This window comes from Moschus berezovskii, chromosome 7, assembly GCF_049115385.1.
Source record: "Moschus berezovskii isolate FMDL1 chromosome 7, NW_MosBer_1.0, whole genome shotgun sequence".
In the NCBI taxonomy this organism is placed as follows: domain Eukaryota; kingdom Metazoa; phylum Chordata; class Mammalia; order Artiodactyla; family Moschidae; genus Moschus; species Moschus berezovskii.
In genome coordinates, this window is record NC_142466.1 from 117,176,286 (window position 1) to 117,201,859 (window position 25,574).

At 54.0% G+C, this 25,574-nt stretch overlaps 1 protein-coding gene across 10 annotated transcripts in view; it reads right to left on the reverse strand.

The window, feature by feature from the left end:
- The window catches only part of CDK5RAP2 (CDK5 regulatory subunit associated protein 2), a 171,447-nt gene that overhangs the window by 33,323 nt on the left and 112,550 nt on the right, over window positions 1-25,574 (reverse strand). For 8 of the 10 annotated variants that reach the window (XM_055427760.2, XM_055427762.2, XM_055427761.2 and 5 more), the window contains 5 exons: window positions 23,087-23,501; window positions 18,058-18,289; window positions 10,956-11,532; window positions 8,402-8,634; window positions 1,189-1,237 (listed from right to left, as the gene is read on the reverse strand). In XM_055427760.2, coding sequence (XP_055283735.2) covers window positions 1,189-1,237; window positions 8,402-8,634; window positions 10,956-11,532; window positions 18,058-18,289; window positions 23,087-23,501 — 1,506 coding nt within the window. Of the gene's footprint in view, window positions 1-1,188; window positions 1,238-8,401; window positions 8,635-10,955; window positions 11,533-14,978; window positions 15,102-18,057; window positions 18,290-23,086; window positions 23,502-25,574 lie in introns of all 10 variants that reach the window. The other 2 variants (XM_088838314.1, XM_088838315.1) reach the window with 1 other exon arrangement.

Consider the following 25,574-nt stretch of genomic DNA (forward strand, 5'->3'; position numbering starts at 1 on the left):
GTGGGAGAGGAGTGTTTCCTCTAACCTTACAGGAGCCCTGATTAAAATGTGCTCCAGTGAGTCGTGCCGCTTCCCTGACTGCTCCCTCTAATGATACTGGTGGCCTTCACAATGCCAAGAAAATCTAAAACGCTGCATCCCAGACCAGTCTCTATTTCTTTATTTCGGCCCCAGGGATCCAAAGGGTCGCAGCTCCCAAAAGGAGCAAAACATCAACAGCGCTAGCAACAGTGAGAACCTTGAACAAGTCAACAGAGGAAGGCATGACCTTGATGTTTCCAGTTGGCCACAAAGGCAAGCTGAGGGTATAAATGATCCATTTACACCACGAACATTTTTTAAAATTCCAATCACATGCCAGAAAGCTGGGGCTGGAGCAGGTGTACAGATATGTAAGACAGTCTTTGCCCTCAAAAGGCAAGAGGGAATAACAAGCAGCATCCAGGTGTGGGAGTAACAACAGATTGAAGTTCAGACCCCAGTGCTGCCTCTCCTTGACACGCATGCAACTCTGACCCCTCGGGCTCCTCATCCTAAACTGGGAACAAGAACGCTCGCCTTGTAGGGTCAGAAACAACGACGCGAACGCCCAGGGCGGCAGCGGGCACACGCTAACACCTAGTGAGTGCTGTCTCCTTGCCTCTTGAACACCACATGGTAGGCGCTGCAGTGCAATGAAGCGCCAAGCGCTGCGAGAAGGATCGGTGACCCTGGGGTGAGGGCAGAGAGGTGAGGGTGTCGGGGAGAGCACGGGCTGTTTCCCGGGAGCCGACTCTGAAGAAGGATTTTTAAATCATAGGAAGAAGGCAGAGTCTACTGCTCGTGCACTCGCATGATATGGAGAACAATCAAAACTCAGACTTAAGAATGAAGCGTGGGGTCCATGATGGAAAGGAAAGATGGGTCAGGCTCGAGTCTGGAACTCATGCTCCAGGGACTCAGGAGCCAACAGAAGGAACGTGTCATCTGAGTCAAATCGCCTGAGAGAAACGCCGAGAGCAACCTCACACGGCTGAAGGAAGGCTGCGGGACACACCACCTGAACTCCTGGTTTTGTATGGCCGCTGTCCGTTTCCTAGGCGTTTCCGCTTTATTCCCCAGATGCAGGAAGCTAACAGAGCAGGAGGGAGCCCAGGATACCGACCGCTGGCAGACAAGCCAACCCGCCGCGGCTCCTTGCACACTCACCACTCCAGCGCCTCTCTCCGGGTTTTCATTTCCACTTCAACTGAATCTCCTGGAAGCAGAAACAACATCAAGAAGGAAAACATTAGAAGAAAAGAAGAAGTGCTCCCTAATAATTTCTTGCTCATCCATTTGCAGAGGCTCTAGTCCATTTGTTTAAACACTCTTCTGTAACAGTTCTGGGTATTTAAAGTCGGATTACCAAGAATACCGCTCAGACTATAGACTCCAGCTCCAGTGCTGGTTCCAGGAGGAAGGTGACAGCACTGAATCCGAAAAGCAATCACAAAGGTGCGGCTGGGCACAGGCTCTTCTTCCTTCCCTAAAACTCCAATACCAGCAGAAGACAGGCCTGTTGCAGGAGACGGCGAACAAAACCCAGAGAAAGCAGCTCACTGCCCTCCAGGTCCGCAACTCCAGGGTCTTCTCGGCACAGACTTGCTCCTGGCTTCCCTCCCACGCGTTCTAACACGGATGATACTTACTGTGACTTAACCTCTCACTTTGGCCTTTATTTTTTTTAGCACACTAACTGTGATTTTTTTTTTTAGCCTTATCTATCTTGGGCTGCGCTGGGTCTTGGGTGCCACGCGAGCTTTCCTCCAGCTGTGGTGAGCAGGGGGCTACTCCCAGCTGCAGCACATACAGCTTTCGTGGTGGAGCACAGGTTCTGCAGGACTCAGACTTCAGCAGCCGCAGCTCCGGGCTCTGGAGCACAGCCTCCGTAGTTGTAGCACACAGGCTTAGCTGCTCCGCAGCATGCGGGATCCTCCCAGGTCAGGGATCAAAACCATGTCTCCTACACCGGCAAGTGGATTCTTGACCACTGAGCCGCCAGGGAAGACCCTCAGTTTGGCCTTTATTCTGAGCACTTCTCTTACCAAGTCTGCTTTAGAAAAGTCATGTTCAACGAGAACAGGAATATTCCCTTGGAGGTGGATGCGGACCAGTTTCTGCCAGTTCCCTAGCTGACAACGAGGTCCTCTCCTATTTTTCATTTTATAAAAGAAACATCTTTGTGCATACAGCTCTGTCTGCACTGAAATTATCTCCTCCAGAAAGGCTCAGAGAAGCAGGATTCCCAGGAAAAGGAGGCTGTGCATGCAGCTGAAAAAGCCGCTGTCTACAGCAGGGGGGTGACCAGAGGAAATGACAAAGGAAAATAAAACAAGGCTTGGGACACAGCTGGGGACACTGTTCTGCTGCCCCTGCGTGTCACCACGCGCTGCTCCAAAGAAGCGCATGAGCCCAGGTTTCAGAAATGAACAACTGTATTTTTAAAATATTTCCGAACTCTGGAAATTGCAGGCTGGGAGGAACTCTTTGAAGAAACGAATGTGTGACTAAAGAAAAAAAACAAACCTTCAATAGCTGTACTGGAAAAATGATGCTATAATTAAACAGTACCCACACATACCATTTCCAAGACTACTCCTAAAAGGAAACGTTCTCGGACACCACGGCACGGAGGAAGAGACCACGGGAGAGACACACACGTGCCTCTCATCTTGCGGCTCCCGCTGCGCCCGCCAGGCTAGCCTGAGTGCCAGCATAATGGGCGGCAGGACTCTCAGGCTCCCAGAGTGGGCCCTGTGGGCGGCTCCTTGGCACCCACGTCTCCCTCAGGCCCCAAGACAACCCCATGAGTCAGGGTCAGGCTCTCTGTCTTAAGGTAACGACAAGAAATCCAGGGGGTAGAACGTTCCCACCCTCCCAAGCCACAGAGCACTTACTCCACCGCATGCTCAGGCAGGCCAGGGGGTGGGGACGCTCGCAGAGCCGCCTGCCCGCTCCGCAGGCGCCAGCCAGCCGAGCAACAGCATGACACGCGCGCCACATGCACCACCGTTCTTCAGAAGCACAGGGACTTCGCAGGGCAGCGCAAGCCTGGTCCACGGCAGGCTTTAAGCATTCTGGGGTGCCCGACGGTAAACTCGTCTCAAAACCAGCAGAAGACTCTCCTAGATGCCTAACAAAGCCCAGCACCACAGAAGGAGCCCGTGACCTGGATACCGCCAGCAACCCTAGGTTCCCTTCTTCAGATCAGAGACGCTTCCGGGAGCTTGCAACAGCTCAACAGTTGTATTCCGCTCACTTCCCTTCCACCACAGAGTTCTTTAAAACCAAATGACAGGCTGCTTTGGTGGGACTCACAGGGAGATGGCCGGTATGACGCACTGAATTCTTGGTGCAATCTGCCTTCACGCAGGTGACAGGGCACCATCTGTCCAGCTCTGAAGAAGCTTAGGAAGCATGTCATGGAAACCTGCTCCCATCTCTCAGGCAAATCTCACTGCTCTACCTGAAAAGCTGGCGGCCTAAGGGTCCCGGCTTCCTACACAGAGACATCTAGTTATCCGCGAACACACCTAACAAGGGTGACAAGCATGGTGCGGGACCGGCGTGTAACAGGCGGACCCGCCTGCAGGCTCCTCCCTGCACTGACCCCTCTGTATGCGGTCACTGGTCACCACGTAAGAACTCGCTTGGGAGCACAGCCCTCCCTAGCTCCACAGCCATCAATCGTACAAGTTTAAGCGCAAACATCAGAGTCTGGCATCTCCTATGTGACCCAAGCACGTCTTCCTTTCCGTCTCACTGGTAATTCATACTAAATATTTACTGTTCTTCTCCCAGGTTGCCTGTGCCCGATGCTGAGGACACAGATGCGAACGAGGGGCCTGCCCCCAACAGGTTCACCGCTGAGTGGGGACCGTGGGACCCAAAAGACGATCCCACAGCAGCACCGTGACAAAGCACATGAGATGCTGTGTGTTGGGGGCCAGGCACCACCCAGCCCGGACCATCAGCGAGTTTGGAGGAGGTGATGACTGGTCTAGATCTCCGAGGCAGGAGAGAGCTGCTTTACGAAGGTGAGGAGAGGCTCAGGGCAGGCAGAGGGCAGATTTCAGGGTGACTCAGGAGCATTCTGTGCATACTCCACTTTATCGGATAGCCTGGCTCACAAAGCTAACCAGAACTTGCACGACCCCCTACCCCCACCTCCACATTTGGGAAATAACCTTCCCCACCAGCCATGAATCCTCCCCACATGGCAGACTAAGCTCCCATGTCCTTTCCTCCTGGAAGCCTTCCTTTCAGAGTGCATAGGTGCCCCCTCCAAGCTCAAGGACGCGTGCCAGACAGAGGCAGGGGGCCTTTCATCCATGGGTACCCCAGGGTCAGGTCCATACCAGGTAAGATTCCCAGCAGCAGTAGCAGATCCTGACCAGGCACTGCATGTCTGGCCCTTTCCTAGGTCAGGAGGCCAGGACAGGACAGAGACCGCCCCCCAACCCCCTGCCCCCCAACTTCCAGGAGCTCACGCTCTGAAGAAACAAAATACACCCCCCAGAATTCACTGCCATCACCTGCTGAGCTCCCTCTACTGGCCGGGCGGGATGCCAGCCGCTTCAATAACCTTGAATCCTCCCAGAGCTCTAAGAAAGCACACTACCACCCTCCTCCTTGGGTGCTACTGGTTAAATATCATAAAAGAAAGAGCAAGGATATGCACAAAGACTCCAATCCATTTCATCACATTTTTAGGGCTGTGTCACAGCCTAAACTGGAGACAACCTCAATGACCACTGAAGGCAGAATCATTAATTACGGTGCCCTCATACGAGAGAAAGCTCACAGCCCCTAAAACTTACAATCGAGCTTAACGTTTACCGTCTTCAATTGAACAAAGGGAGAGGCTGCAAACCATCCTGCTTCCACCCCAAATACACACATGGATAAAAACGGTCTGGAAAGTATACACTCCAGGGTGTTCATGTTTTGCTGTATAAATGATGCAATTACAGGAGTATTCACTTATCTGTTACTCCACAATAAACGGGTACTGCTTTGCATTAATAAAAAAAAAGACTAGATTTAAATTTTTTAAGATGCTGTGCAACTACCTCAAAGATAAAATTACTTTACAGTGGGCTCGTTTCATAATTCAGGAGCCAGACTCTTCAGATGGCAGCCCAGAAAGACACACCTCGGCTTCATGTTATTCTCTAAGAAAAAGAGCTGCAGAGAGGTTCCCGAGACCTTTCTGCCTTTTGAAGAGGAGAATTAAGGTCTGTGTTTGTGTCGTCTGTTAAGCCCGAAACGCTTCTGCTTCCAGAACCTATAGGAAACAAGCAGTGAGATCTCCCTGGGCATGGCAAGGTAAAGAACTAAAAAATAAATCAAGGGAGGCAGAAGTTGAGGGTGGGCGGGGTCTGGTGCCGGAGGCAGTCTCTCTCGGCCTCGCGCTCCCAGGCAGGGGGCCGGGAAGAAGGCGAGACAGACAGAAAGTGCGGCCTCGCGCTCCCAGGCAGAGGGCTGGGAGGAAGGAGAGACAGACAGAAAGTGCCTCGGGTCGGGAAGACACAGCTCAATCTGGAGGACCCGCTGATCCCTCTGACAGCAAACTGGAAGCCAGCTTATCTGCAAAATCTTAGCCAGAATCCAGGGGATCTTGTGTCAGCTGGGAAAGTCAAGCGCTCCTGCGCTCTAGCCCTCCGGGGTCCCCAGAGCTGGCCCTAGACAATGGGCCTGTGGCGTGCCTAAGGTGTTGGGCCCTTTTTGAAACCGGAGAAGACACCACGTACTTCCTGGGCCCAGAAGGCAAACTATCCCATGGTGTCTCTCGGCATCACAGTGAACGTGTGGGCCGCTGTGAACCATCTGTGTGTCTGCATGAAGGCACAAGGCCTGCGTCAGACCGAGGTTCCTCCCTGTTAAGGCCGAGTCCCCCCGTAAAACCACCTGTCCCAAGAACGAAGCCCCCAGCTCCCACCAAGAACAGGACTCAGGTGCTCAGGACTTCAGGTGAGGCACCAGGAGCTCTGTCCAAGGCCTGGCATCCGTGATTTAACGCGACCCTTACGACTCACAAAGGGAAGCCTCTGCTTTGGGGCAGAGAGCAGTCATGACCTGACGGACACTTCGTGAAGACCACTCTGACCACAGTAGAAATGGACTCCTTCAGGCCCAGGGTGGATGCACAGAGGCCAGGCAAGAGGGGACTGCACCCACCCCAAAGAGCAGCAGGCAGTCAGCGGGAGCCGTGACGGCAGTGAGATGGTAGGACCGGCTGATCTGGAATATGCACTGAAGGCAGGGACTCGGGGGGCACCCGGGGGCTGGGCAGGAGAACTGACTCCGAATGGTGTCCTCCTCGGAGTCAGGGAGGACAGCTCCCCAAGGAGGAGGGGCCGGCCCCACCCACTCTCCTGCCAGGATGTCAGAGAGGTGTGCGTGAGTGCTCACACGTGTCTGCATCTGCCGGAGGGGCTGGCCACACCCACTCTCCTGCCAGGATGTCTGTGAGGTGTGCGTGAACACTCACACACGTGTCTGCATCTGCCGGAGGGGCCGGCCACACCCACTCTCCTGCCAGGATGCCAGTGAGGTGTGCGTGGATGCTCACACACGTGTCTGCATCTGCCGGAGGGGCCGGCCACACCCACTCTCCTGCCAGGATGCCAGTGAGGTGTGCGTGAACACTCACACACGTGTCTGCATCTGCCGGAGGGGCCGGCCACACCCACTCTCCTGCCAGGATGCCAGTGAGGCGTGCGTGGATGCTCACACACGTGTCTGCATCTGCCGGAGGGGCCGGCCACACCCACTCTCCTGCCAGGATGCCAGTGAGGTGTGCGTGAACACTCACACACGTGTCTGCATCTGCCGGAGGGGCCGGCCACACCCACTCTCCTGCCAGGATGCCAGTGAGGTGTGCGTGGATGCTCACACACGTGTCTGAATCTGCCGGAGGGGCCGGCCACACCCACTCTCCTGCCAGGATGCCAGTGAGGCGTGCGTGAGCGCTCACACACATGTCTGCATCTGCCGGAGGGGCCGGCCACACCCACTCTCCTGCCAGGATGCCAGTGAGGTGTGCGTGAGCGCTCACACACGTGTCTGCATCTGCCGAGAGAGAGAGTGATAGACCAACTCGGCAAAACTCCACAGCAAACAGAGGGAGCAGTGGGAACAGTGTCAGACGTTATTTTTTTGGGCTGCAGATGGTGACTGCAGCCATGAAATAAAAAGACGCTTACTCCTTGGAAAGCAAGTTATGACCAACCTAGATAGTATATTAAAAAGCAGAGATGTTACTTTGCCAACAAAGGTCCGTCTAGTCAAGGCTGTGGTTTTTCCAGTGGTCATGTGTGGATGTGAGAGTTGGACTGTGAAGAAAGCTGAGCACCAAAGAAGTGATGCTTTTGAACTGTGGTGTTGGAGAAGACTCTTGAGAGTCCCTTGGACTGCAAGGAGATCCAACCAGTCCATTCTAAAGGAGATCAGTCCTGGGTGTTCATTGGAAGGACTGATGTTGAAGCTGAAACTCCTATTCTTTGGCCACCTGATACGAAGAGCTGAGTCATCTGAAAAGACCCTGACGCTGGGAAAGATTGAAGGCAGGAGGAAAAGGGGACAACAGAGGATGAGATGGCTGGATGGCATCATTGACTCAATGGACATGAGTTTGAGTGAACTCTGGGAGTTGGTGATGGACAGGGAAGCCTGGCGTGCTGTGATTCATGGGGTCGCAAAGAGTCAGACACGACTGAGTCACTGAACTGAACTATATGGAAGATGTCTGCTGTAGTCTCAAAAAAATGCAAATTATTATTTTTGAATTGTAATGTAAGAACATCTATTAAAGTACCTGCTGCTGCTGCTAAGTCGCTTCAGTCGTGTCCGACTCTGTGCGACCCCACAGATGGCAGCCCACCAGGCTCCACTGTCCCTGGGATTCTCCAGGCAAGAACACTAGCGCATAGCAAATGTTTGGCAAAAGTTTTCTTTCATCCTTCCCTAGACCATCTCTGGATGCTTAAATATGTTTGTAACCAATGACAGTTCGGGTTTCCTTGCTTGCTTCATTTGTTTGCTGCTGCCAGCGTTTAAAATCCGTGAGTCTTTACCTGCCAAACCTGGGTTTCTATCTTCTCTTGAAAATTCAGAGGAACTGGCAACCACGTGGCCATGTCTTCCCAGCCTGGCCCCTGAGGCCCCTCCACTGGACCCCAGATCTGGAACAGGGCAGACTGCCAACCACAGGGCGGTGACCACCGGAAGGAAGCAGGCCAGTGGGGCTCTGCTATCACCTCGTCAGGGCAGGGGGCGGAAGGTGAGGCCAAGGGGCCGGCTCCCCCCGGGCCCCTCCGAGGAGTCCTGGACCAGCGCCTGATCCACCTTAGGACTCGCAGGCCCGCGCCTCACTCACCCTTGAGAAACAGCTTCTCCAGCTGCTCCAGCAGCGCCGCACACTGGTGCAGCTGCTCCTGGAAGCCCTCGGCCACGCAGTGGTCCACGTCGCTGGCCTGCAGCAGCTCCTCAAACGCCTTGATCACGGTGTTCAGGTGCTGACGACAGACGACGCAGATGCTGTGGCTGTCCTTTATCTGCTGTCGTTGGAGGGAGAGTTCCCTGGCTTGGGCCTGAACTAACGAATCATACCTGATACAGGAGGGAAAAGGAAATGCTGGCACCCCATTTTAGAACTGAATTTCTGTAACCTTAACACTAATTGGCCCCACTCCAGTACTCTTGCCTGGAAAATCCCATGGACAGAGGAGCCTGGTGGGCTGCAGTACATGGGGTCGCTAAGAGTCAGACACGAGTGAGCGACTTCACTTTCATTTTTCACTTTCATGCATTGGAGAAAACAATGGCAACCCACTCCAGTGTTCTTGCCTGGAGAATCCCAGGGACGGTGGGGGACGGTGGAGCCCGGTGGGCTGCCGTCTATGGGGTCGCACAGAGTCGGACACGACTGAAGCGACTTAGCAGCAGCAGCAGCAACACTAATTGGAAAACTGACAAAGCAGGATTTTGAAAAGCCTGCAGCTGTACAAGTATCTATACTTTGCGAACAACTGCAACTACGCAAGGTCGTGACTCTTTCGATTTCAAAACAGCCAAAAACGCTGGAATAGAGGTTCTCCTGCAATACTTTTAACCTCTATGAAGCCCCCAATTAAAGTATAGATTGGCAAGGACTTGGGAGGACAATTAGTTTCCACTTACTCTTTAAAAATACTACTCGAAATTTGTAAAAAACGAGCGTGCCAACGGGCAGGGGACCCAGCACAAATTCGCAGGAAGAACAAGGAAACTCTAAGGCGGGAAGACAAAAGCAGGGCCGTGCTCTTGAGGGGGCGGGCCCACAGCCTGTTCTAGCCCTGACTGCCACTCCCCGAGGAGCTGTGACCTGTCAGCCATGGAGGTAGGCGTTTTTATAAGTTATCTGTTCCTCGCAATCTCCCAACAAATGCATGAATATCTCCCTTTACAGGAGAGAAAACTGCCTCTTAGAGATGGCAAAGTCAGTTAAATGGTAAAGGTTTGTGACTCAAATAGGGTTCCGCCTTCAAAGCCTGACTAAACCAGGCATCACGGCCTCCAGGCACCCCATCTGTCTTTCCCCGAGCGAGCCCACAAGTGTCTGCCAACACTGAGAAAAGCGCGTGTTGAGAAAAGCGTGGCTCCGTCTTCCCTACCGACTGTGGGTGCAGGAAGCTGGCCCCAGAATGGCTTGGCAGACCCTGACCCTGCGCTTCACGACATTCCATGGAATGATGACCAGTGACCACCTTCGAGCCCACGCGAGCCCAGAGGTCATGTGATCACAACACTGCGAACAGGGCAGTTTAACGAATGGGAAAAATGCTGGGCATCAGCGCAGGAGATCGTGGGCTGGACCAGCCCGCTCCGCAAACCGTCCGAGGCCGCCTTCTCGGTCACGGCAGCCTCTCTGAGGCTCCATTTCCTTGTCTGCAAACACACGGTTTAAGGTCACCTCCTTGTCAGGTGACTGTGAGGATTCAGTCAGGACAGTGCCTAAGCCGGGGTCTGACACCACTGCCTTTCAAAAAACACCAGCTGCCTTCATCATGCTGTATGGGAAGCCTTGAAAAATGCACTCTGGCTCCTGACAATTCCGAACAACGTGTCTGTCTCAAATTAGTGACGAATGAAGGTCAGCTTTACAAATGATCCCATGTTTGTCAGATCTCATGAAGCAAAACTGTGTATCTCTATGCCCATAAAACATATCTTCACGACCCAAGAATTCTTCTCTTTCAACACAGGCTTATTTCTCTGAGATGACCTTAAAGGGTAGAGATATGGAAAATATTTATGTTCTCCCCACCCTGCCTAGGACAGCAGTTTCAGTGTCACCCCCCCCCTCCCCTGCAGGACAGTAAGAGCCGTTAACAGGGCCAGGAGTAAACACTGCCATTTAGCAACCGTACTATGGCTCACCAAGTGGCTGGTCTAAAACCTTCACCCTGCATTCCCGGCCTGAGGAGGAGAAGACCTGCTCGGCCAATTTCAGGAGGCACAGGCCCAGTCTGCACACCACCAGGTCTTGTGGTCTCACACGTCACCTCCCCGAAGGCGTGGCTGCCCTAGTGTTGCTGTGGTCGTGCAGCTGCTAAGTCGCGCCCGACTCTTTGAGACCCCACGGACTGCAGCACGCCAGGCTCCCGTCCTCCAGTATCTCCTGGCATATGCGCAAATTCAGGTCCATTGAGTTGATGATGCTGTCTAACCATCTCGTCCTCTGCCGCCCCCTTCTCCTTTTCCCTTCAATCCTTCCCAGCATCAGGGTCTTTACCGAGGAGGAACTGCCTCAGCCAGGCCATGAAGGCTTCCCTGGCACATGCCCAATGCCCCTGCAGGGCAGCACCCCTTCCCAGGTCAGGGCCGCCCGCCTAGCGGCAACGGGGGGAACTGCAGGCTAGCCAGTGGGAGAAGGCAGAGGCGGGACGTACCTGGAGGGCGAGAGGTCTCTGATCTTTCTCTGCAGGCTACGGACTCCCCCGAAAAGCTCCATGTTCAAACTCTGCTCCTTCTGCAGCTCACACTCCTGGCCCACCAGCTGCTGCCCGAGGCTCTCCAACGCCTCGCCATCCATCGTCTCTGGCGCCAGCGGGTGGAGGATCTTCATGTGTTTCACGTAACGGACCTGGCGCAAACTCGAGAAGGTCATTTCTTCCTCGTCGGCACTGCCCTTGGACTTGCTCAAGCCGTCCTGGGCCCCTTCCGTCCCACACAAGACCGTGATGATGGCCTCGCTGAACCGGGAGTGCTTCTGCAGCTGCAGGATGAAGTTCCGGTAGCCCTCAAGCTCTGTTTCCAGGTCACAGATTTTCCGTTCTAAGTTTTCTTTATCGTCAGAGGTATCAGTGTTCTCCAGCGGGTCATTCCCAACCACACTGACTTTAGTGGAAAACTGACTGTTGGAACTCAAGTGTGTAGCTGCTGAAGGGGGGTCTGGGAAGTCTTCAGAGGGGTTCTCGTCACCTGGTGGCAAGATGGCAGGATTGTCTGGCTGGTAAACTTCAGAGCCTGAAAATGAAACCATGTTTATGTCAGTCTCTCCACTGCTGACATCTAGCCCTCTGCCCTGGCTCACAGACCCCGCCGAGCAGAGACACTGCGGGAGCCTCCTGCCAAGCCCCTCTGGCTCAAGTCCTTCCCTCTTCCTTCTCAATCCAGCCTCCTCCTCAAAGTGACTGTGCTAAAAAGTGAATTCCACCGTGATAACCCCCCCGACCTACAACTCACCCACCCACCACCAACTTGAGGACCCTCCATGACCGAGTTCCAGGTAACCTTTGCAGGGACACGCTCAGCCACCACCTATGGAGACTCCCTACTAAGGTAACCATCATTCCCTGCATACAGCAGGCTGCTCATGCTTCCCTGCTTCTGCATGTGCTGTTCCCCCTTGGCCGCCTATTTTACTCCCTCTCAGCGAGCTCCTACTCATCCTTCAACACCCAAATCTGATTGTCCTTCCTCTGTGAACCCATGTTCAAAACAGTCACTCCCCACTGCGCTTCCACAGCACCTGGTACATAACGCCCACAACAGACAATCGCGTGCCGGGTGCCGGCCGAGGATGGACACCTGGCCTGTTCGTTTATTTACACAGCAGTTAGTTACCGGATTCCTCTCCCTTGCGGGACTGCATGGTCCTTCCCAGCAGGAACTGGCCTTTCATCGCCACATGCTCAGCGCCTCACACAGCACCCAGCCCAGACCAGATGTGAATGAAGGGCCGATAATCACTGGAGAAAGACTGACGCAATGCCAAAGACGAGCAATTCTAAAATCCACAGCAGATGAGAGATCACCTCATTTCCATGTCTACCAGCTTCTGGAAGACGCCATGATGTCTTCCACAGCGAGGAGTTATTTGGCTGACTCATAATCCTGTCAAGAAACATCTCCTTACAGCTAGTTTAAATCCCCTGTTTGTGGCCAAACTCCTGCGGGAGGCAGCGTGGTACAGCAGGAAGAATACACAGCTCTGAAGACAGAAAAGAGGGCTCACACCCAGCGAGGCTGCGTGCTGGCTACACAGACCCGGGCAAGAGCTCCCTGCCCAGAGCTCCGCTTTCCCTGAAGCGGCATCTGATCTGTCGTCGCAAGGCTCCAAGCTCCGGCCTGAGTCCAGAGCCTCTGTCCTTAAGCACATGCCACAGTGCCTGCTGTCCAGGGGAAAGCTCAGCTCAGTACACGCAGCTGTCTGAATACGTACGAGGCAGCAGAACATAGGAGAAAAATCCATCTCGGAAATTCAACAGATCTGGTTTCACACTAAGGCACTAACTGCTTAATGGCTGTGTGACCTTAGGCAAGTGCCTGAGCCTCTCTGAGCCTCAGAAGAGTCATCTGCAAAATGGAGAGAGCACCCTGTACTCTGCTTTTGTCTTTAGTATCCAATGGGACGGTATCTGCAAAGAGGCTAACAATGTCAGGCACACAGTAGTGAAGGAGACCACCAGCATGAACATGCTCTGCTTTCCTGAAGGTGTCCAAAGACGGGAGAGGACGCCTGCTCCAGGAGACATGTGAGCAAAGGCTTGTGGACTTGGGGAAACGCGGGCCACAGGCAGCAGGGTGCGTTGGTTGAGATGACTGAGGAGGCCATGCAGGGGGAAAGGCACGCACATCCTTGCAGGCTGTCTGTTCCAGTTTCGGGGTTCTGCAGCTGCTCCTCGTGGCTTTAAGCCCATTCTTGTCTTTGCTCACGATGCAAATACCATAAAATAAACTTCTGAATTTTAGAAAGCCACTGCTATGTGACCTCAAGGAAGCATTCCTAACAGAGCACTTCTCCTGCACAAAATGTGTTACAATCACTAGCTCTGGGGGCCTTCGGGTGGAGGCCACATCACTCACCTCTGCTGCTCCAGTGTCTGGCCTGGGGCCTGGGGCAGAGAGGGACTCAGGGAGTCCTGCAGGCTGAACGTGTGTGAGAGAGACAGAGGGAGACTCAACAAGGCTTTTTTCCTATGAGTCACACTCCAAGGCCAGGAAATAGCTTTGCTCCGACAACCTCCTGATGATGGAATTTCATGGCAGGAAGTGATGTTCACTCATGGGAATAAAGATCAGTTCTGATGACTTTCAGTAAGTAATCGTGAGGCACAGACAAATGGAAGCCCCGTACAAATGTCCTTTTGTGATACAGACCGTGGCCACCCCTGCTGTTTAGACATGCACACGCACACACACTCTCATTACAGCTAGGAGGTGTCATCCTCACATTCCCACTTACACAGCCAGTTTATAAACTCTGCTCCTTACAACTCCTTTAGACACCTGACACTCAAAATTTTGACTCCAGAAATGTCTCTCATCTACAGCAATTTGTGACTTCACAGAGGCAAGGGCTGACTTCTGGGCACCTGGGCCAGTACATAGCAAGTCTCGCAGCTCAGCGTCAGCACAGCCACACGGCCCTGCAGCCTCTGCTCTGTAGCCCTTCATAAGGTTCCAAAGCAGGAATTTTTTTTTTTCATTTAAAAATCATGGCACAGCACTATTCACAATAGCCAAAGCGTGGAAAAAACCTAAATGTGTGTCAGCAGATGGACACAGAAGATGTGACGCATACATGCAATGGAGCACCGCGCAGCTGGAGAAACACGGACGCAACTAGAGATTCTCGCGCTGCGTGACGTGAGTCAGAGACAGACACACAGCCTGTGAACCACTCATCAGCAGAGTCTAAAACACAGCACAAACGGACCTATCTGTGCAATAGGAACAGACTCAGAGACACAGAACAGACTTGCGGGAGCCAGGCAGCGGGGGTGAGAGGGCTGGACGGGGAGTTCGGGGTGACGAATGCAAACTGTTACATTCCAAATGGGGAGACACAAGTCCTGAGCACAGCACAGGGAACTGCACCCGGAATTCCGTGATAAACCACACGGCAAAGAATGGCAGAAAGAATGTCTCTGTGCGAACTGAATCTCTCTGCTGCACAGAGGTCCCCAGGGCCACTGATTCACATCACAGCAAACACTGACGTCTGGGCCTCCCTGCAATTCAGCGAAGGGGCACTCGACTACCCGGGAGAATGGCTTTCTCCTCAAAGCCCAGGGCCCCTGGAACCCTGTGAGCACGCCGTCAGCACCCTGACTGGAGGCCTCGAGAAGCGTACGCCACTGGGAACAGGGCCCACAGCCCAGGGTCTACCCAGGGCCTGGGCAGGGCTGTGTCCTCTGAGGCCGAACCGCTGTAGAAAAGTGTCAGACAAATGGACTGTCCGCTCGGACAGACACCCAGTGGGCCGTGACTCGGCCACCTACCTACCAGCCGGGTGGCCCTGGACCAATTCTCTTTCAAATCCCCAACCTCCCTCCTCCTGTGTTAATGGGGACAATGAAGACACCTAAGATGCCCGCTGCGGGGCTCACTCCTCATTTTCACGTGAAACCCCAAATGGTGCCCGGCACACAGCAGCTGGTCAGCAGGCACAGGGGATGAACGCTGACCAGGCTCATGGGCGGCCTGCTGATCCTTGTCCCCGTCCTTGTCTCTGCAGACACAGGGCGTGGCTTCTAGTCCTCCCTGCTTTCCCGGGCTGTCCTGGTAGGCTGCTCCCACGAGGCGCTGGGCTACAGGCATCCACAGAGAGACAGCAAAATAAGTAAAACCCTTGGCTTGAAATTTAGCCAAGCAACTAAGAAGAACACAAAGATACAACAGGGAGAATAAAAACACTGGGGAGGCAAAATGCAATTTATAAGATAAAATTAATCTATCGAGCTGCCATAACAGGACATAAAAAGCATAAATATACTGCAGCTTGTCTGAAATGGTTTAAGCCCAGGCTCTTGAAAAACCGTGAGTGAGAAAATGAATTCTACAGACTTATGCCCACACTTCGCAAGAAGAGAGGCCCCCGGGGCCCGCCGGGCAGCTGCCGAAATAGCACCTGGCCAAGGCACCCCCCGGGCCTCAGCAAGAAATCAGAACGTTGTTCAGTGCAAATGGCAAGGCCCGGGCAAGGTGCCAGGGCCCCAGCGCGTCTCCTTCCTCCCCAGGGCAGCCCCACTCCTGCAGCCCCGATGTACTTAATTATCTGTCCCTGCTCCACTGGACAGGCTACCCTCGGAAGGCAGGGACGGCATCGCCTTTCCTTCTCTCCTCCACTGCGCGCAGGCGGCCAGGACTCAGCAGGCGCCTGGAGAACGTTCACTGACTGTGTGAACGCATGCCTGGCTGGATGGGTAGGTGGATGGATGGATGAAGGACTCGGAACGGAGGAAAGGAAGAGCCATCCCACCAAAGGCCGACTTCAACGGAGGCCGATCTTAAAACCTCAACTGTGCTGAAGCCAAGACACTGCTGTTTTGTCACTAAGTCACATCTTTGGCGACCCCGTGGACTGTAGCCTGCCAGGCTCCTCTGTGCATGGGACTCTCCAGGCAAGAACACTGGAGTGGGTTGCCACTGCCTGCTCCAGGGGATCTTCCCAACCCAGGGGTCAAACCCAGTCTCCTGCATTGGGAGGTGGATTCTTTACCACTGAGCCACCTGGGAAGCTTCAAACCCAAGAGAAACTAAAACCAAATGGAAGATACTGTTGGCTACAGATCACCATAAAATCCGCACACGCAGGATCGTACACTAGGCTCTGGGAAACACCAGGGGTAAAGTAAAGGTTCTAAAGCCAGGCAGCCGGTTCCCACCCGGGCTGGGATGTCAGCCCACAGTGTGGCCGCAGCCAAGTCCCTTTGTCTCTGAAACTGCTGCCTCAGCGATCACGTGGAAATGACTCGTGTGCCTGCTCACAGGACTGGGAGGACGGTTCAATGAGGCCACGTGTGTAAAGTGGACAGCGCAGCTCAGGAAGCAACGGGCACTCGTTTGACTGTATTTACTGCCACAGGCAGGCAGAGGCCCCCAGCCCCCTCCCAGCCCCAAACCGCTCGGATGCAACCATCCACACTGGCCTGCAGCTGTTCCTTGGCAAACACTGCTTCTCCGGCAGCCTCCCCGGGAGTGGGTGCATCTTTCCTTCGTCCCTTGCACCATGGGCCTAGAAATGCCTGAGTGCCTTTGCTCATCTCTGAAGCTCCCAGACTGTCTCTCTCCTCTAAGAACCCTGGTTTTGCAGCTCATGCTGAGATGACCCCACCGCCGACCCCGCCTTCCTGCAGGCATTGCTGTTGTTCAGTCACTCAGCCATGCCCGACTCTTTGCAACCCCACGGACTGCAGCACTTCTGGCCTCCCTGTCCTTCACCATCTCCCAGAGTTCACTCAAACTCATGTCCATCCAGTCAGTGACGCCATCCAGCCATCTCATCCTCTGTCGTCCCCTTCTCCTGCCTTCTATCTTTCCCAGAATCAGGGTCTTTTCCCAATGAGTCCACTGTTCGCAACAGGTGGCCAAATACTGGAGCTTCAGATTCAGCATCAGTCCTTCCAATGAATACTCAGGGTTGATTTCCTTTAGGATGGACTGGTTTGACCTCTTTGCAGTCCAAGGGACTCTCAAGAGTCTTCCCCAGCACCACAGTTCAAAAGCATCAATTCTTCAGCGCTCAGCCTCCTTTATGGTCCAGCTCTCACATCCCTACACGACCACTGGAAAAACCAGAGCCTTGACTAGACGCACCTCTGTTGGCAAAGCAGCGTCTCTGCTTCCTCATATGGTCTAGACTGGTCACAGCTCTCCTGCTCACAGAGTGATACGGAAGCTGGCCCCAGCCTCGGCCTCTCGTGCTCACTGTCTCTCCGGTGCCCGGCACACAGGAGGCCCTGGCGCGTCCTTTCTGAGCAACTACAGGAAAGACCACTGTTCTTGCTGCTGTGAGCTGGTGTCTTCTGCTCACAGCACAAGTTCCACATCAGGAGCCAACAAAAGTGCTCCTGTGGATTCAGGAACACTGTGAAGAGGACGGATGCGGCCACATGCATGCTCCCCTGCTCGCTCTGTGAGAGGGCCCTCAGCTTTCCTCACTCTCAGAGGGGCAACCTGTCCATGAACCACCGTGTTGGGTCTGGGGACCGCCCTGAGGTTTCCCTCTGAGTCTAGGAGTCTCAGCCCGAGACTCTGGACCCCAAGGGCTATCTGGGGAGCTCCCAGGAGAGCAGAGACAGCAGGTTCCAAGGGAGTAGGCAGGCAGGTCAATTCTAGAAGCCATAAGGTCAGCAGGATTTGCAATTAGCCCTGAGGAACCCACACAATTGAGGCCCAGCCTTTCAGAGAATGCTGCAAAGACGACTGAGGCCTCCACAGATGGTGCTGGGGCGGAAAAAACCCAGATTCAAATCACGCCGCGCCTGGAGCCCCCGAGACGATCGCAAGTGAAGGGAGTGTGACCTTGCAAGGCCTGGGAGCACAACCCGTCCCCCTCTGCCCCTCCAGAACAAAATGAAAACAAAGGATGCGCTTTCCTGACTGTCCCCTCGACTGTGTATTTGTCAAGTCAAGATTAGTCACTGCAATTCAGGAAATTTATCCTCCAACCTATTGCAGTTCCAAACAACACGGCTGACACTTCGGGCTGTGCAGTCGGGCTGTCCATCTTCTCGCGGAGGACACGTTTTCCTTGGTGCTTACCTTTAGGGAGCGCTTCCTCTGGCACCGGCCGCCCTTCTGTCATTGCTTCCGCCAGAATTAACTTCTGGTGAAGCTGCTTGTTGCGGATTTTCAACTCCTTCAGCTCCCCCTGCAGCTTCAGGACCTGGGCCTGCAGGTGGGCCACCGCCTCCTGGGAGGCAGGGAGCCGGCACATGCTTCCCAGCGACTGCGATGGTTTTACCAGGACGGGCAGGCGTGACTTCTTCGCATCCTGAAAGCACACTTCGGTGAGTAATGACTGCCCCTCCCCTGGCCGCACAGCCGCCCCGCTCGTGCCGACCTCAGACAACAGGACTCAAAGCGGCTGTCGGGTCACGGCCTCTCTGCTCACCCCCAGCCCACAGAGCGTGTGTCTCGGCAGGGCCCCCTCTGAACCCTCCAGCCTCCAGAGGTCCCCCCGTGACTGACAAAGACCAAGCTCTTCCCCCTTGACACCCTCTGGCCCCGGCCTGCCATCTCTGCACGCTCCAGACGCTCTCTGTATGGCGACCTTTTCCCAACGCAATCTTCTGGGCCACATTCCCCAGAGGGAGCTCCTTCCCAGAAAGAGCATCTGGGAAAGCTCCTTATCTGTGTCCTCATTTCCCATCCTTTCTTCAACCCAAGACAACCTGCCTCCCCTGCCAGGCCACGAGAACCGCCCTTACGAGGGTTTTCAGGGCTACATGGCCCTAGCCCCATGGCTATTTCTCAGGCCCGCGGCTCCTGACCTGCCCACCCAATACATGCCCTCCCAAGTCAACCGAAAGCTCAGCTCTTTGATTCCATCAACCCAGGCCCCCACCCCCGACCCCCTCCGACAGCCCCTGCCTGCGGAGTCACGGCAGCCTCCACTTGCCGCACAGCCCCGGACCTGAGCGTCACTTCCAAAATTCCCTTCACGGGCATCACCCACCTTCATCACGCTCCAGGTTCCACTAATGCCAACTCCCAGGTTGTCTCTGAATTCTTTTGCCTCTTCTCATCCTCTATGGCCACCACCCAACTCCAAGATGCTGTGAGCGCTCACCCAGGCCTCCGCGACAGCCTCCCCAGGGGCCTCCCCACACTCATTCCTGCCCTTCTAACCCACTGGCCATATGTACCGAAGCAGGCAACCCCTCCTCCTGCTTAAAACTAACTTAATCATCCCCCAGTTCCTGTATGACAAAGGCCAACGCCTTTACGGCACAGCCCACGTGCTGTGCGTGGCCACAGACTCAGTGGCCCACCACCGCTCGCCCACGCCCCCCACTCCCCGGTCACAGCGACCTGCCACCAGCTCCTCAGCGTGCTCGGCTCCCCCCATGCAGGGCCTGGGCACAGGCTGCCCAGAACACTCTTTCTTGCCGGCCCCCACCTCTCCCACTAGTCCCGACACAGCCATTCGGACTCAGCTCAAACGCGCCTTCCTCAAGAGAATGGGCCTTGACCGCTCTGTTACGTGCTCACTGCTCCCTCGGAATTCTCCTTGGAAAGTATCAGGGCCATTATAAGTGCCTGTGCGTCTCCGCCTGTCTGCTGCACCGGAAGCTGTACTCTCTCCACAGCTTCCAGCGGAAGAGCTCACAGACGGCGGGTGCCCAACAAGCAGGTGTGGAAGGAACCTGCAAACGCTCTCTTAAGGGGCCAAGCAGGGGCGCCTTTCAAGTGGAGGAAGTTTAACCAAACTCAAAGCTGAGAAGAAAGACGTGAATCCAGAATCCAGAAAGAGCAACGACAACTCACTAGTAAAAACACAGTAACTTAGTCTAAAGATGGGCAAACCACCTGAAAGACACTTCTCAAAAGGAGAGGCATAAAAGGCCCATAAGCAGGAGAAAAGACGCTCAACTCATCTGTCATCAAGAAACTGCAAATCAAATCACAGCGAAATACCACCACCCTTAGGATGGTTAAAATCAAAAAGATAATAATGATCGTTAGTGAGGATGTGGAGGAATTAGAGCCCTCACATCCTGGTGAGAACTTCTGTAAACTAGCTACAGCCACTTTAGAGAAAGAGTCTGGCAGCTCCTCAAACCATTAAGCAGTTACTACGTGACCTAGCAATTCCACTCCTAGACAGACACCCCAGAGAAATAAAAACACATGTACGTTCAAAAACTCGCCCATGAATGTCCGTAGCAACGTTATCCATAAAGTCTAAACGTCCATCAACTAATGATCGAATAAATAAGACATGGTATATCCACACACCAGCCGATCACGAGGCCTTATATAAAGACAAATGAAGCACTGAAGCCTCCTACAACATGAACGACTCTTGAAAAAGTTATGCTGAGTGGAAGAAGCCTGTCACCAAAGATCGTAGACCACATGCTTCCATTTACGTGAAACATCCACAACAGGCAAATTTACAGACAGAATAAAGCTTGGTGCTGCCTACAGCTCGGGGTGCACAGGTAGAGAAAACAGGAAGTGACTGCTAAAGGGTTCAGGGCTTCCGCCTGGGATAAAGACACGGTCTAAACCTGACTGTGGCTGCTAAAGGTTGGGAAACTCAGGAAAAGGAAATCAGCCAAGCCTCTCAGGAAGGAAAGAAGATGGAGCTCTTCCTGCACGTTCTAGGATGCCCAATGTTTTCCAGCATTTTCTCCTGTAATCCTCAGCTGAAGTCTGCATTTCTGGAGCTCACAGGTAAGAGAAGTTATTATGCCTATTTTCTGGACAGAGAACTGAGACATCAACCAACCAGTCCTGTATCGAACAATAAGAAGATTGGAGAGCTGAATCTCAAACAAGCTCTTCAGACATTACTGCCCGGTTAAGGAAAGTGAGACCCCTTCTACCCTGAAATACACAAGTTCAAGGACAAGAACAGCCTGCGGTGGTGACGGGGACACTTGGGAGGGGGTGGACGCCTCATCAAAGAGGACTGGAAAATGACAATCATTTGTGTGGCCCTCCGTCTCCACCGATCTTTATTTCTGGATCTGAATCTGTGTGCCATATGGCAGCAGACAAGATGGCTCCAAGTGCACAAATGCCAAAGTCAATTTCAGGCTAGAAGGCAGCCGTCAGTCACCCTAATGCCACTTCCAAAATACCACCACCCAAAATGCTGCCTTAGGGACGCCAGACAGAGTCCCACCTGCCACCTTATTAAAGATGTCATCCTGGATCTCTCACCTGGGGAGGGAACGGGGACAGGGACATGCATACCCGGAGCTCCTACCACAGACATGGCACGAGGCGCCAACCACATACTGCCTCTCTGAGCCAGCAAGCTGGCCCCAGGTGCCAGGTCACAGGATCCGCTCGGAGCCCCTGAAAGTCAGGTGACCGCCCCAAGGACTCAGAGCAGGTGAGCGGCCAGGCCCAACGGAAGCGCGGGTGTGTCTGTACAGCATCTCACCTCTGTAACTGAACCAGAAGTAGGTCTCATTTCCCTGTTTTGCCCTTGGGCTGCAAAGATGTTCTTCTAAACAGGGGGCCAGAGTTCCAGCTTAAGTTTGAGGATGACTGACTCCTTGACTAAGCAAAAGCCACAAAGAAAACCATTAAATTTTCTTCCGCTTTGCATAGATGGGAGGCCACACTGCTGGTACGAGGCTCCCCGCTTCCTGAGAAAGTGGGATTACCACATCCCTGTCCGCCTCTAAAGCCAGACTCCATGGGGCACGCCTGCTGCTCCTCTCAACAGCTGAGTCACTTGGGACAATTTTCTGAGCCTTCCAGAGCCTGTATTTCTTCCTATGCAAAATGAAGGTGATGCCTACCTCACTCATGTGCTTGGTGAGAAGATTAAACGTGATGCTACAGGGGTAGAAATCTCATGCTGCAGGCATATACAGCAGATGCAAAAAGCATAAACACAGCAGACTTCCTTTTGAGGACACCAACGAGAAGAGAATTCCAAATGGAAAATTTTTTCAATATATTTGGGGAAATTAAGTTCATTTGATTATCCAATTTTCCTGAATATAAGATGCTATCTCCCACACAAATATCAGGGAAAAACTCACGCACGCACACACGAAATCTCGTTTTCCTAATATGCAGGTACAAACTAAATAGCTGGGGCAGATGGGAGCATGTCCATTCCAGCCAAATTGCACACATTTGCATCCCGAGTACTGTTAATATAATGGCAACGTCTCTTTTTTTGGTCTCTACTGATATCTTTAGAAAACCCTTTTCCAGAAATTACAGTTTGGGTGCATAATTTAAAACAATCAAAAGCAATTTTGCTAATGATATATCTAACTCTCTTTGGTAGGCACAAAAGCAGTAATTTAGTGGTCAGAAAATAAACTTAATTCTCCATTCTGATGCTATGAAGCAGTGTATACAGTTATTTCTCAGATACAAAACACCCCTTAGAAACAAGCAGACCAGCAACCAGCAGCCATCGCTGGAGCCCCATCACAAACACGACCTCGCCCCTCCTCCAGGCCACTCCCATCTCCCTGCTACAGGGCTCCAACCCCTTCTCCTTAGAAGGACTTCAAACACTGCCAGGAGAGTCTGGCTTTTAATAATCTGGCATATTTGACTGTGTGAGAGAAGATGCTTAGAGAAAGCATTTCGAGTGAAGCAAACTGCAGATATTCGGCCACCAAAACCCAACCCTACCACTCAGGCCAGCATGGGCTGGGGAGGAGGGTGACCCAGGGAAAGCGATCAGCTGTGCAGCCAGGCAGTGAGGGACCCAGCTCAGGCCCCTGACAGCTGACCTTGACCATGGGCACCTGAGACCTGGCTTCCTCAGCTCCGATGGGTGCTGTAAGCATAAGACCACGGAGACGATGCCCACAGAACAACACCTCTCAGACACGGCATCTGTACGAAGGAAAACCGAGGTGCTCCTCCCTGTCACTCAAGTCAAGTTATCACAGTTTCACTGCAGCTTAAAATTTTGTTATTTTACTGGACACACACCTCTAGGTGGAGGTCAAGATAAGTACAGGCAGAGGCAGACACCACACTACATAATATTTTAAAAGTAGTGGGATCGGAGGTGATCTTTAAGTGTTTTGTCTGTATGTAGTAGGTGCCTAAGTACAGAATGGGTGGGACAGCTTACTTTCTCGGTCCTCCTGGGGAAGGCGGGGGCAGTGGCCTGCCGCCCCAGCGTCCTGCACGGCTCTTCCGGCCGACTGAACACAGCATCTGCTGGTTGCTCCTCTCTCGGGCCCTCGTGTTCGGATCTGAGCTCGTCGCCCTCCACGGCCGAGGTCTGCACGGAGGCATCTTTCTGCTCCGCTTTGGACGCCTCAGCCCCCTGTGCCAGCCGGACTCCCCGAGGCCACTGCAGCTCATCAGGTGGCATGGGAGATGAGCTGGCTTGGATGAAATGTCCGAATTCACCTCTTAGCTGAACGGCCACCTGCCTCGGCATCTTCTGCGTTTTGCCATCAGGGTGCTCCTCTGTAGCCTCCTGTTCCGTCAAACACATCTGTTCCAGCAGCAGTTCACGGAGCACTTTCAAAAGGTCTGGCCTGTTTTTCCAAAAGGGAAAGGAAATGGGAGGACTCAGTTTTCTGCCATGGTCTTGGACCCACCTGGTTTCCAAGTTTCCCGCATTGATTCTGGCCCGGATTCTGCTGAATCTAAACACCATAAGCGCCAGCCATGTGCCAGGACCCACGCCAAGGGGGCCATCCGGGTCACCTCCGAACCAGCACACCAGGGATGTACCACACGGCTGCTTCACGGACGAGAAGAAGAGAACTGCTTTACACAGGTGCCCAGCAAGTGAGGGGGCCACAGGACCACCTGGACGCACAATGGGCTCAGGACAAGCACCAGGGGTCATCAAGTGCTCATGACAACTGCGAGATCCGCCCACTCCTGCACCCAGGGAAAAGGATGGCTTCGCGTGAATATGGCCAACCTGGCGGGTCCATGAGTGGCCTGGTCCACAGGGCGCGCGACCGGTGCTCAGTGAAGGTGCTGGATGAGGGGTGCTGGGACCACCGTGGACAGAAAGAGCAGAGGCTCTGAAGTCAGAAACGAAGGCTGCAAGTTCTAACTGTAACCCCAGGCAAGCGCAGCGAGTCTCTGACCACCTGATGCAGAGAGCCGACTCACCGGCAAAGACCCTGATGCTGGGACAGACTGAAGGCAGGAGGAGAGGGGGCGACAGAAGATGAGACGGTTGGACAGCATCGCTGACTCAAAGGAGACGAACTGGCAAACTCCAGGAGACACTGAGGGACAGGAAAGCCCAGCACGGCACAGCCACGGAATCGCAAAGAGGTGGACACGAGTCTAACAGAACCACCGCAGACACTGGAGAAGACACTGGACACAACACAACACGCAACAGCGAGAACCGAGCCTCCCGCCACAGCGTGCGTGAGGACGAAACCTGAGCACGCGCGGACAGCAGCTGCCTCCCCCGCCCCGCCACACAGCCTGGGCCTCCCTGGGGTTTCAGCCGCAACTGGGGGACAGCTCATGGATAAACACCCCTCCTCCAGTGCCCGTGGCATCTCGCTGCAGCCCTGGGCCCCTTCCCAGGGCCCTCTGAGCTCACTCACGGTTCCAGGGGAAACTCCCAACCAGTGCAGGAAAAGGGCTGCTGGGTGACTATCCCAGGCCCCCGAGCCTCACAGGGAGAGCCCTGACAGGGGTCGACACTGTCCCTGCAGGGCTGGCAGGATGGAGGCCCACGGCAACAACCAGACCAAACCGCAGCCTTCCCGCCTCTGCCTCCCTCCCCGCCTTACTCTCTGCATCCCTCCTTCCTGCTGCCTGCAGTCACATCCGAAATCAATCCCTTGTACCCAGCTCCGTATCTCAAGACGTTGCTCTCCCAGGAACCAAACCAAGTCAGCGTGTAAAGGACTCTGGAGCAGTTCCAGAAGAATCACCCGTGAGTTGTTTTCTGAGCCAGACGCTGTACTGGGCACTGGGGCTGCAGAGCTGCCTGCAGGACTGGTGTTGGGGGCAGATTCGTAGACCAGTCACCAGTCCACAGGCTGGAAAGTGAGACTCAGGCTCTGTGGAGGCCGGGAGGCTTACGGGCAAGCAGCCCAGAAAGTCTACAGTGGGGGTGGCAGGGAACGCCAGGAAGGGGCCTCCAAATTTGACAAGAGGTTGGCTGAGGGAAAGGAAGTGGATCCTTCTTCTAAGCAGACAAAACATGAACCAAGTCAAGACACCGTGAAGAACAGGCAGGTGAGGCTGGGAGGTCAGGCGGGGAGAACTAAGCCCTGTTCCGGGAGGGGAGCCTGTGTGACGGGGGCACAGTCACACACGTGCTCAGGGGAGTGACTGGCCGTGGGGCAGAGAACGAACGGAGAGACTCGCATCAGCCCTGAGTGCGGTGTGACTGCACGCAGAGCCCCTCCTGTTCTGCCCTAGACACATGTGAAAGTGAGGTCAAAGTGTTAGCCGCTCAGTTGTGTCTGATTCTTTGTGACCCCAGGGACTGTGGCCCGCCAGGCTCCTCTGTCCATGGGATTCTCCAGGGAAGAATACTGGAGTGGGTAGCCATTCCCTTCTCTAGGCGATCTTCCCAACCCAGGGATCGAAAATGGGTCTTCCGCATTATAGGCGGATTCTCT